Below are 13,393 nucleotides of genomic sequence, written 5' to 3'. Positions count from 1 at the left end.
CTTTTAAAATGCAAAGTGAAGAATAAACACCAAACTGCTGATTATAGGCTGCAGTCATAAATTAGTAGTGTGAATTGCCTAGTACCTGGCGATTCCATTCGTATCACGATTCATAGGTCACGATTCGATTCGATTCGATACCGATTAATCACGATACGAATCTATAAATTGATTATTGTGGGTTTTTTTTAAAACTCAAATTTATAAAATAATAATCAGTAAACTTGTACATGTACACTGTAAGATTTGTATGAAAATATTTATTTATCTGAAAATTCAGGCTTATAACTGAGCCACTGCATTTAACAAACAGGTTGCAATCTGTTTCATGTTTGAACAGCACTGAAATAAAATATTAAGGCTTAATGTTCCATTAATATAACATTCTTCCATGCTTAATGTGTGAATTCTAACCCTAAATAAGACGTTTTGTTGAATATTTCCATAAAAAAATTGATGTTTAAAAATCTATTCGGCCGCATATTGAATCGATTCGAGAATTGTGCGCTGTAATATCGCGATATATTGCCGAATTTATTTTTCTAACACCCCTATGAATTATTGTAAGCGCTCTGCACTTTAGCAGCACATGTGGGTGTGTTTGGAAAAAAGCTCCAAACGCGCTGTTTCTCTCAGAGTTAGTGTTGTCACGATACCAAAATTTTGACTTCGATACTATACCTGCATAAAGTACCTCGATACCGGTACTGAAACGGTACCTTGACAAAACTCTAAAACATCAGCAAAAGCAGCAAAATTAAAACTGACAAAATAACTTTGCATATTTTTATATACTATTAATTCAAAATATTGGGATGTATACATGCTAATTTATGTACATACTGTATATATTTATGTTTATACTGTAAGTGCTTTCACATTGCATGCCATATTTTTGAAGTACTGTATTTGACTGCATTTGATGTCATCCGTTTTATATTTGTATTTGTATTGGCAATACAGTGGCACTCCAATGACTCAATGTAACGTTGCTTGAGTGTGCGTGCATGTTTCTGCTCTTCTTCATTTCTCTCCCAATTAGTCAAATGCGTAATCAAACACTACAAACTGGGAACAAAATAATTCACACTCTATTTTAAGGGAAGTGTCAAAAGTGCGTCACAACCTGTGTCTGTTGCTCTGTCAGTCGTCTGAGCTTTTTATATGCATTACTGTGATTTCCTACAGTGTGCATGTTCATTGAACGCACTTTGAGTCCACTGCAGGAATGATTGCTGCTTTTTCTTCTGCTTCTCCGCGAAAAACATTTGCTCTTGTGACAAAACATTTCTAAAATTGAAAACCACACGTGTGTTCTTCATGTGTTTATTGAAAACATGCGTAGGCAATGCCAATGCTGTCGCGTGGCTTCCATTCTGCTTGCGCGCGCTCCCATGGAGCCTTAATTAGCGCGTCATACTTCTCAACTAGGAGTGGACGGTCAGCGAGCGCTACACTTAATAAGCTTAATTAGCGCTTCATGCTTCTCAACAAGGAGTGCACGTCCAGCGAGCGCTTCAGTACGTGAAGCCATCTTCCTGCGCCCTCTCGCACACACGCTGAAAGAGGCATGTCACTTACTTAAGGCGTTTTCCACATATCGGTTGAGAGGCGGCCATGCATGTATGTGTACCTGCCTTTAAAACAGAGTCCTGTATTAATTTTTTTAAGTACCAGTACTAAGAATAAATGATACCGAGCCGTTTTTGACGACAAAACATCAAGGTACGGTACTGGTACCGGTATCCCGTGCAACACTACTCAAGAGTATTTGGAAACTCTGAACGTTGTTCAAATGTGCCTCAAAAAACAGTGCTCAGTGCAGGCAGTACAGCGAAAGTAAACAGCTGCATGTTGTGAGCGGAGCGTGCTCTGCATTCCAACAGCACATGTGGACGAGGATGATGAAACTTTGGCTTAATAGCTTTTTATTTTTATTTTATAATGGCTTACATGAACCAGAATCCCAGAATGTAGCGCATGTTTTCCATTATCCCAGGAAGATAGTGAAATCTGACTCCATCATCCTCTGGTTTAATGGAAGATGGAGGAAGAGCTTTTCCCTCCAACCACCAACATACACAACTGTCTTTAGATAAGCAAGTCAATTGTGTGAGTTACGTTACAGTACATGTATCAATCTATGATTGATGTTTCCATCAAATGTCAATTTATACGGGATATTTTTGTGTCAATAACAACTTAACATAATGTACTGTATGTGCGCAAACGTCAATATTTGTTGAACTTACTATGGTTGGTTCTTACCTGGTTCTGTTTTTTTTTGTTTTTTTTAGTTGACTGTGGTCTTCAGTGTGATGGAGCTGCTACATCACCTGCAGCAGGTTTTAGAGACTCGTGAGGTCAGCTGGAAACATGTCCTGTGCTTCCTCTCCACTCTTCTGGTGTACAATCCTTCTGCGCAACCCAGCTTGAGAGGTAACACTTTTAATGGAGCCATTATAGTCTTGGGGAAGATTATTATGCATTTAAAGTGGAAGTCAAGTCAAAATTTTGGACACACCTTCTCATGCAGTGCATTTTCTTTATTTTCATGACTATTAACATTGTAGATTCTCACTCAAGGCATAAAAACTATGAATTAACTCGTAGAGTTATGTACTTAGAAAAAGGTGAAATAATTGAAAACAAGTTGTATATTCTAGTTTCTTCAAAATATTCACTCTTTGCTCTGATGATTTTTTTGCGCAATCTTGGCATTCCCTCGATGAACTTCAAGAGTAGTCACTTGAAATGGTTTTCCAACAGTTTTGAAGGAGTTCTCAGATGTGGGAATGCCAAGAGTGTGCAAAGCAGTAATTACAGCAAAGGGTGGCTATTTTGAAGAGACTAGAATCTAAAACATGTTCACCTTTTTTTGTTAAGTACATAACTTCACATGTATGTGTTCATTCTTAGTTTTGATGCCTTCAGTGAGAATCTACAATGCAAATAATAATGAGAATAAAGCAGTTGACACATTGAATGAGGTGTCTAAACTTTTGGCCTGCACTGTACTCCCCACTAGTCTAAAGACAGTATTGAGATTTATATTGCGTCAGTGAAATAATAATTAAACAGAATAATCCACCTGTTTTCAGCCCTCTAAAGAGGCTGACATTTTATATCAAGGTCAAACGACTCGCCTTTTTTGTTGTTCACGTCCGTCGCTATGCCAGATTATCAGATAAATTTGTCCTGTGTCTTGGACCGGGCGAGTGGCCGGTCACACAAGTCTGACAGTGACCAGACACCGCCCAATCATTATGTACTTTAGGGATGTTTGATTCCACTTTTTTTAGATCGATACAGATACGATAATGAAGTCTTCAGTACTCAACGATACTGATACCATTAGTACTTATGATGCATAAAATTTCCACCCAAAAAAACAATGTCAGATTTTTTTTAAATACCTATATTTCCCAATTATAGCAAATTTCCTTAAAATTGCTTGAAATTAATGGCAATTATATTCTTTCGATTTGCTCATTAAAGTCATTTTGCATAGAGCACACAATAAAATTAATTTTAAAAAAAAAAGAGAAAAAAAACATAAATAATCCAGTGGCCAGGAAAAAAATCCCAATCAAAATATGTGGTTGTACTTGTGGTTGCTTTTAAGGAATACAGTAGGGCTGCAACTATTGAGCATTTTAGTATTCGAGTACTCAACTGAAAATTCTATTGAGTACTGAAGTACTCGGATAAAATATATTTTTGCTTGGATAAAGAGTAATTTAAAGTACACAACAAAAAATATAAAGACAATTTCACTTAATATTGAAAAACAAGTTGGTTCAATGGTTTCCTCTTTTTTTTTAATCAACAGTTAATTTTTTTAAATTGTACACTTACATTATACGCCAGGGTAGTGATTGTGCATTTATTAATTTGAAGCAGTTGACCAGTAATAAGGCAAATTAAATAGGGTATTTTTTAATGCATTGTATCCCTTCGCGTTACAGATAATAAAAAAAAAAAGCTTGTGAGGAATCTGCACACGAAACACATTAGCTACTGGAGTATTACCCCATACAAGCCACATCTTAAATCGGGAGCCAGTTGAAACGTAACGTGGCAGCCTTTATCATGCTAAAATAACATATACAACATATTCATGTATCGTGTCGTTCACTCCATTCATGGCGCCTTGGGCGCAAATGCAGAAACCAGCCGCGGCTCATTCTGAACCAGGTTGAGTAGACGTAGGGCGGGAGGGGATTGCGACGGCAGCAGCGCAGCGGCCCAGCGGGGTGGATGGTCGGCCTCTCGGCTGAGCCGCCACCACCCGCTCACCGCAAGCGCCACTGCCGGTCATACCGCAGCTTCGGGTCGGCCGGGCTCCCGCGAGTCAGCTGCATCCTCAGCCTCGTTTGCCGCGGGCGCTCACTCCATCCGGGAATTATCATTCCGCAGGTTCACCTACGGAAACCTTGTTCGTCATCTTTGCCATTTCCGCATTCCGCTCGCCCCTTCTATTTGTCTTTAATTCCTTCTTTCCCGCTGCTTGAATCAAATAAGTAAAATCAGGTTCTTCTTCCTTCCATTGCGTTGGTGACGTTAAGTGGCCAAATTAAAAGTAGCCCGTGCGTCCAATACGCTAAAGCCTTAAATAAAGTACTTGAGGCAGGAAAAAACTCTTGGATTTTACGTACTTGAGGACCTGTGGCGGTCAATAAATGCAAAATAACCATTTCAGCCTTTAGTTCCTGACCGAAAAACGGCCATAAGAGCGGGACAAATACAAGTATCAATATCCGTCGTGAGTACCGATATCATGAAATATGTCGGATATCGTCCCGATACCGATACATGGTATCAGTACTCGCCCATCCATAGTCACAAAGAGCGCAGTCCTTCCGACGGCACAGGTCGTCAGGGAGGAGCGGAGAAGAAGAAAGAGTCCAAGCAGCAAAGAAATAGTTTGTGGCCATGCAGGACGGCGGGACACAAGTGTGGGTCTGTGTCAGAACAGCGCATGGCACACACTCCCGGCTAGACAGTCTATACAATGGACCACAATAGCAGACTAAAAACATTTGCAGGGACAGATGGAGGGGTAGTTTGCAACAGCGGGATTATGTGACATGTGCACCAGTGCCAATAGAAATGAACGCAACTTCCGACTTTGTCTTTTGCAATGAGTGCATAACGCACTATTAGATGGTATCATTGCAGTTTGCATTGTCTTTTCTTAAGATCTGATATGTTTAGTGATTGCCTGTATTTTAGGGCATGATATGTACAGGCATGGCAGTCAACTTTATTTATATAACACATTTTATGTGCATCACATAATTAAAAGTACAACATTTAAAAGCAGTTACAAACAAAAGATTCAGAGACATTCAAAAGCAGAAGAAGTAGAGAACTAAAACTTCTAAATTACTAAAAGATGTGTTTTGAATCTTTATTCATTCATATTATACACTCTGATAATAAGTCAAAGTCAACTCCATTGTCAATTTTTTGCGTGCTGGACATACAAAGCAATCAAAATTCCGTTCCTTACATTCCCATCTGTCGGTAGACACGAACAACAATAAAACAAAACAAAACATTGTCATCAGTAAAGAAAGTACACAGGCACAGTATGAACAGGAGTATAAAAAAATTGCTAATATGTAAGGTGTATAATACTGTATGTATTATACACAGGTACAGAGTACCATTGCTTTTTAAGGGTGATTTTGGGGGGTATAATACTCACGAGAGATAAGATAGGTAGGTAGGTAGGTAGGTTTTTATTCAGCAGCAATTAGCACAATTACACCAAAAAACAGGAGCAACCACAAGACAAAGACAAAAGCAACAATGAAGGGGACCCAAGGATAATTAACATCTAATCCAAGCAATTTTAAGGTATTGCTGTTGGACTGTGGCAAGTAATAAACTTTGGATGGTTTGGAAATATACTCCGAGCATGCTCTGCTACACTCCACACTATTAAGAAACACTTATACGTTTATTACATTTTACGTGACTACATTCTCATCATTACAAAGTGGATGTAAAATACCTTTATATAACAAATATTGAAGCCATAGTTTAAGCCATACGATTATGTTGTTATAGAGCAGGTGTCACCACACTTTTTGAAGCTGAGCGCTGCTTCTTGGCTACTGAGTAGTGTGAAGGACGACCAGTTTGAGACACACTTCTGAAATGATGAATTTGCTCAAATTAACTTTAATCATATGTTATTAATTTGTTCTGTTATTATTATTAATTAATTATATTTATTTATGTAATTTTCTGTAAGTTATTCTTTGTTTAATAGAAAAGTACCAACAATTTATCCTGCGTGTTTGTGTAAATGATACAAACATTGAAATGCCATTTAATGTGTTTAAGAATACTGTAATTGTATTTTTTAAACATATGTTGGTAATTTGTTGTTGTGACTGATGTTTCCACCATCGTCTCTCAGTGCTTCTGTCCAGATTGCTGACTTGTGCATTTGATGGTTATGATTTGGAGAGCATGATAACTGCGTTCTTGTTGGCGCGGCAGGGGGCACTGCAAGGACCTGCCATCTTCCCTTCCTACACCGACTGGTTCAAGGTTCAGTATTCTTCCCGGATTTTGTTTTACTAATAATTTTAATCATAAATGTTTTCATTACCTTGTGACTTACATGGAATATATATTAAAACAAGCCCTGTACTGTACATAAAATCTGTCACCTCATGCTATATTTCAGGGGTCACCAACCAGATACCTTTGAGCACCAGGTTGTCCCCAATGACCATGAGCCTGTTCTAAAATTTGCTCACCAGTAAAGGGTAGACGTGATCGTTTAAAAATATAAACTTGCAGAAATGTATAGAATTAAAGCGTTGCTGTTAAATCATTGTTGGGAATTATTGTGAGAAATCATGAACGTGTTCATTATCTTCATATAGATTAATATAATTATTAACATATAATTAAATGTAACTTGAGCTAATTTATTTCAGAAGTATGTATCAAACTGGTAGCCCTTTTGAATAAGTACTACCCAAAAAGTAGCTCTCAGTTTTAAAAAGATTGGTGACCTCTGCTTCTCTATTTTTAATCTTTATGTATTTTTATTTTTTAATGTTTTTATCTTGTATCACAAAATGTGATTTTCAAGAGGAAGCATACAATTCAGCTTTTAGGATATTCTTCATAACCATTATTATTATTTTATTTATTTTGTTACAGGAGTCTTTTGGTGGGGCCAGTGGCTTCCACGCTGCCAGCAAGAAATCGCTGGTGTTTTTGCTCAAGTTTTTGTCTGACTTGGTTCCGTTTGAACCTCCACAGTACCTCAAGGTAATCTAATGCACGTTGAGTGGTATATGAAGCCAAATTTTATTGGGAAACCCTGAACACCTTAGATAAACATAAAGCCCTCTTTACTAGGCATTTTACGGGTTTTCAAAATACAAGACCAGTCAATTTACATGTGTGTTTGTTGTAAATAGTGCAAATTAAGAATGTGTAAAAATAAAACCGACAACACCAAAATGTCCACATTTCCACCTTAAGGTGCACATCCTCCACCCTCCATATGTAGCTGTGAAATACCGCAGCCTCCTGATGGAGTATGTCTCCTTGGCCAAGACAAGACTTGCTGATCTCAAGGTAAAATTCAGGGGGGAAACAATTTTGTGGCATTCAATATTTATCACATTCATTTTTTTTGTATCAGTAGTATAATAGGTTGGTTTTAAATCTCAAATATCTGCTTTTTCAGGAATCACTGGAGAATATGGGTCTCTATCAGGATATTTCTAGTGCTGCAGATGCACCATTCCAGGTACAGTGACATCTTGTGGTTGAACAGATGTGTTATTGGCAATGAGGTGGTGAGACAGACTTGATCAAGTTTTGCCCATTTTTGTGTGTTTATGTGTGGGCTGCTGTGCCAGGCTGTACAGGATGTGGAGAAAGCCTCATCTCTTTTTGAAAGTACAGGAAAAATCTCTGCCACTGTTATGGAGGCCAGGTACTCTTAATTGTACAAGCAAATTTTGTCACAACAAATAATTTTTTGGTATTCATACTAGTCTCTAGCGTTTCACTTTATGCCATTAGCCTACATATTATGTTCTAGTTCTCTTTTACCAATTATAAAATGGTAAAAGAAACAATACAGTAATAAAATATTATTTTTAAAGTAACGATCTTGTCCTCACAGTATCTTCCGTCGGACATATTTTCTCACTCAGTTTCTTCCTGCCTTGCTCAGACCAAGAGTGGTGAGTCTTGTCTTGATTTATTCATTTTTTATAATCCCTTTTTATTGAGCATTTGCATTGTACAATGTATATCTGCAATCGTTTGTACACATATATGTACAGTACATAAATATAGAGGAAGCAGTTAACGGAACAATACCCATATTTTACACATTTTACAGTGCAATCAAAATCCACAGGCAAGAAGCCTGCCGTCCGCAGTTTGCACACCACTACTCACAAACAATAGGAAACATTTCACTATAAAAAGAGAAACAAGAAACACCCCAGGGTCTTGTTCTTTTGTTCGCTGTCCAGTGTCCACAGTTCTTGACCACAGGTGAGGGTGGGAACGTAAAGCGAGAGCTCTGCTTTTCAGCTCAGCTCTTATTTCAACAGACCGATGCAGTGTGTGTATCACTGTAGATGCACACCTTCCCTCATTTGTGAATATGACTCAAAGATATTTGGAACTCCTCCATTTGGGGCAGGATTTCAAACCCAAGAGAGCACTCCACCCCTTTCCAGCTAAGGACCATGTTTTCAGATTTGAAGGTGCTGGTTCTCATCCCAGCCACTTCACATGCAGCTGTGAACTGCTCCAGTGAGAGTTGAAGATCACAACTTGATGGAACTAACAGAAACATACCATCAGCAAAAAGAAAACATGCAATACTGAGGTATTGAGCTACGCCTTGGCTGCAACTTCTGCACCTAGAAGTTCTGTCCATGAGGATTATTAATCAGAAACAAATGCAAGCCTTTGTGGAGTCCAACCCTCACTGAAATAGCCTACTGTATAAGACAGTTTACTGCTGCCAATGTGAACCAAAATCTGACACCAGCTGTGCAAGGACCAAATGGCTGTATCAGGAGGTCTAGCTACAGTATACTGCCGGAGTTGGGCATCAAGCCCCTGACAACTTGAGCTCCCATGTCATTGGGACACACAAAGTACCCCTCCCTCCACTATGATAAGGTGGCAGCTAAAGGAAGGTTATGGTTATATCATTGGAGAAAATAAGGGTTTAATTTGATTTCATGAAGAGGACTAATTATTTTGGCCTTGTATAACAGTAATCACTTGACAAACAATTGCCCCATTGCATTCTTGCTATTTAATTACTTTTCTTCATCCATAGTTAGTGAACATAGTTCTAGAATGTCTCAGGATATATCTCAGATGCCTCAGAATGATGTGGTTTTGCCTTTGACAATTTTAGCTTCCTGTGAAAGCAGACACTCAAATGACCTTTATTGAGGCCCTGAAAAGGTGAGTAGTTTGCTCTTTGTGTTCTTTTTCATGCAAGTTGGGTTAACTTGAATTTTTTGGGGTGTCTTTTTGTTTTCATTACTTATAAATATTTATTCCCAAGACTTCTTGAAATTTTGTAGTTGCATTTATTTTTTTTAGTATTGAATTGTAAGCATCCATCCATCCATCCATTATCTACCGCTTATCCAGGGTCGAGTCGCCGGGGCAGCAGCATTAACAGGGAAGCTCAGACTTCCATCTCCCCAGCCACTTCACTGAATTGAAAGCAACACACAATAAATAAGTGATTCACAACTGGTGGTGGGTCAGCATCCAAAAGTGGGTCGTTGATCCATTATGGGTGAGTCGGAGACAGGTAGTAAAATTATAGTGGGTCAGGGTCATGCACAAATAGACTTTCTAGTGTTGCTCCAGCACCAGCCCTTTTGCCTGGTATGAGAAAAGCCCTTTGCCTGGAGTTTTTTTTAAATATATGACATTATTTTAATTACTAACCTGAAGAGAAAAAAATAAAACAATACTATTACTACCTTTAAAAAAGTGATGTAACTCTTCTTTGAACTCAAGAAATGAAAATATTACTATGCATATTATACTACAAAAAATACTCACTTCCAAATGTCATTGCATTTTTTAAGGATAGACCGATCATTGGTTGGGACGATTTTCAAAATTTTGATATCCGCTTCAGCATTTAAAAAAAGTTTTGACTGCCAACAAGAGATTAATTTAAATTTGTGTTAACTTCAGGTAACTATATATAATTTTTTTTAAAAAAGTTTAAAATGTTACTTTATAAGTGTTGCTGCGTACCCTATAAACTCTGCACAACTGCACCTTCTGTTTTTGTTTGAAATTAAAACCAAGATAAGTGAAAATTTGTAAAATTTTATTTACGGTAGAGAACAATACAGAGCTATTTATTTGTTTTAAAAGGAACCCCGACTGTAATGACAAGTTTGCTCTATATTATTTATTTGGTTGTTAATAACTAACTATGAGATTCCTTTTTCAAAAGTAATTTCCAGTTTAATACATTTTGTAGAAACTTTATTTGGACGTACGCCGCCATTGTTATTTACGTCGCAACGCATTCAGTGCGTAGTGACGTAGAATGGCGGCAGGCTCTATGTGAAACGCCTATAAAGAAAGCAAGTTAAGCCTCCGCAGCATTCCTAAAGGTACGATCAAAACTTTTGAATGTGTCTGGTGAATGACGAGATCACGGCGTGGGGGAGGGTGACTCTCGATCGCATATTGTTTCTTTCGGTACGCTACGAGACTTACCTTGCTTTCTTTATAGATGTTTCACATTGTTCGGCAGAGAGCCAGCCGCCATTCTACGTCACTACGCAGTACGCACTGAATATGTTGCGACGTAATAAAAATGGCGGCGTATGTCCAAATAAAGTTTCTATAAAATGTATTCAACGGGGAATGATTTTTGAAAAATGAATCTCATAGTTATGTTAGTAACAACCAAATATAAAAAAAAAGCGAGCAAACTTGTCATTACAGTCGGGGTTCCTTTTAAGTTCTTATTTGTAGAAATTGTGATGTTTGCAAACATCTCTATATTGATTTTCAGGTTAGCGTTTTATTAGCATAGCATTTGCTTAGTTTATTTAGCATAGCTTATGGCCGTATAGAAAATATTTCGATCGTAGTTTTCACTGCTGCTGCCAATCAGAGCCAGATTAGGCTTAACCCTCTCCCCACTCGCAAGCCCACCTCCTTTGAGCGCCGTTTTCAAATAATAATGAGGGGTGGAGCAAAAGTCTGGTTCGGGGATGGGTTGCACTAAAATTTAAGAAGACATTCTGATAACATTGGCCTTTTGTCTAAATATGCTTAAAGACATTTCAACAATATTAATGGTCATTGTTGGATTTTTTTTAAAATTTTTTTATTTTGATGCTAATATTTTCCCTTATTGAAAGTTGATAGATCCAAATATCGGTTAGCGGCCTCCTTGACTACTAATAATCGGTATTGGTATGTTGGCCAATCATTAAATGTTTGTGTTTATGTAATGACTGGTTTAAGATCAATTGTTGTAGCTGAGTATTGACATTGAGCCAAATTGCTTAGACTATTGTTTTTATTGTTGTGTTTAGAGCAGATAAGATTACTGCAGCACAGTATTCATCATACATGGATTCTTGTCAGAGACTAAGACAACAAGAAAGTGGGTCATCATTAATTTTCACTACACAAACACATGCTCACAAAACTATACCATTATGCGAAAATGTTAGATGTCTTTTGCACATTGAAACATTTGTGCTGTGATTACAGGGAATACTTTATATGAGGAGAGTCATGATGATCCTCTGCATGTCATAAAACTTCAGCTGCAGGAGCAGAGAAAGCTTGTCTTGGATGGAAATGATGGCGGTAGGTTTACACATTAAGTGTAAATGACTGTATTTAATGTAGAATTAACAAGAGTTGGGAGTGGGTTGTTCCTCCCACGCTTGAAGCTACTCAGGAAAGCGGTGTGGGCACCTCTCCTCCAGATGACACCAGTCTAGTGGATGCTTTTTTAAAACTGGGTTTAAAGGGACAGTAACGTGAAAAATCAACTTTTTGGAGCTTTTAGCCATGTTAAAAGGCTAATTCCTCACCGAAAACATCACCGAAGTGGTATTTTCCTCTATTCACCCCTCAATGAGAAATTCTCAGTCATTCTGCTCTCCAGGCACCAGCCCCTCCCAACCCGAGAAAACGAGCGGGTGCTCACTCTATGGCGTCATCAGGTGCGGACCCATTCCCGCAACGCCTATGCGGACTAAACACACGCCCACTTTCTCTGAGACCTCCATGCTCGCAATATAGTGATAAAAGTAGCCTTTATCAGTAAACATTGTGTCCAAATGAATTCAAAGCAATCAATTATCCTTCACATTTGCAATGCCAATTGGCCGTCTTAAATTCCCAGAAAGATTCCGTGGCTAACACGTGTAAACTACAAGTATCATTTCTGCGCTATTGAACCTGACTGAATGAATAGTGTAATGGTTAGTGTGCTCACCCTGTAAGCAGAAGGTCCCGGGTTCGCATCCCACTCAGGTTTGGTTGTTTTTTGTTTAGTTTTCCCCCTCCCCTCCACCTCCAATACGATTTAACATTCATCCAATTTCCACATGTAAAGAAGATACGGTTGTACTGCAAGGGCTGGCCAGTCTTGCATGGCCACTCAAGTGCTCAAAAGTTTTGTGGGCAGTACGCACAGCAGCCGGCTTAGGACGAGAGGGGCACGACAACCACACGGGGAGAGACGGGGTTATACTGAACCGGGGTTTTACTTCTGCGTTAGAAAAATAACTCGCAAAGTACTTAATATTTCATAAAGAATTACATTGCCATGGTGTTAAAATAATATTTTATCACTATATGCCTATAGTTAACTGTGGAAGGGCTTAAAATACCGAGATACATCTCCTGTAAGACATCAAATTCTGGATGGGAGAGAACTTTCCGCATCACTTTGAGTTGCATTTTTTACGGCTTCTGTAAACTGCGAAGTGCTTCTGAACCTAACTAGAACCCGACCATCGCTAAAAATTACAGTTTGCCACTCGCCCCTGCACATTAGGCAATTGAATATGTGGACACTTGACAATGTGAGCTGTGCAAGCCTGTATCGCGTTCTGAGGCTCTCCATACAATATGTTGTACGGAATTACTTTGTTTAGGAAATGGGCAAAAATAAGCGGAAAGGGAGGATATATTGAAAGGCTTAGGCAGGAGGGCTCATTCTCATTCACTTGATTGGTCAATTTATCACAATGCTTCTGAGAAGTAATTATAGGGCTTGACATCTCTGTGTTTGCATACAAAAAAAGAAAACCAACACATTGTCTGTATGAGTTAATAATTGAAATGTTGGCAGCTTAATTGTTTA

General features: G+C 38.4%; 1 protein-coding gene across 2 annotated transcripts in view; it reads left to right on the top strand.

Moving 5' to 3' along the window:
• The window catches only part of fanca (FA complementation group A), a 40,036-nt gene that overhangs the window by 16,101 nt on the left and 10,542 nt on the right, over positions 1-13,393 (top strand). For both annotated transcript variants that reach the window (XM_086072923.1, XM_086072922.1), the window contains exons 12-21: positions 2,298-2,439; positions 6,434-6,567; positions 7,192-7,302; positions 7,519-7,614; positions 7,727-7,789; positions 7,902-7,978; positions 8,171-8,231; positions 9,434-9,483; positions 11,604-11,674; positions 11,785-11,883. In XM_086072923.1, the coding sequence (XP_085929049.1) occupies positions 2,298-2,439; positions 6,434-6,567; positions 7,192-7,302; positions 7,519-7,614; positions 7,727-7,789; positions 7,902-7,978; positions 8,171-8,231; positions 9,434-9,483; positions 11,604-11,674; positions 11,785-11,883 (904 nt within the window). The remainder of the gene's footprint in view (positions 1-2,297; positions 2,440-6,433; positions 6,568-7,191; positions 7,303-7,518; positions 7,615-7,726; positions 7,790-7,901; positions 7,979-8,170; positions 8,232-9,433; positions 9,484-11,603; positions 11,675-11,784; positions 11,884-13,393) is intronic.

This window comes from Leptonotus elevatus, chromosome 4, assembly GCF_054856555.1.
Source record: "Leptonotus elevatus isolate MCC_2025b chromosome 4, RoL_Lele_1.0, whole genome shotgun sequence".
Taxonomy (NCBI): Eukaryota; Metazoa; Chordata; class Actinopteri; order Syngnathiformes; family Syngnathidae; genus Leptonotus; species Leptonotus elevatus.
This window is presented reverse-complemented; position numbering and strand designations above follow the sequence as displayed.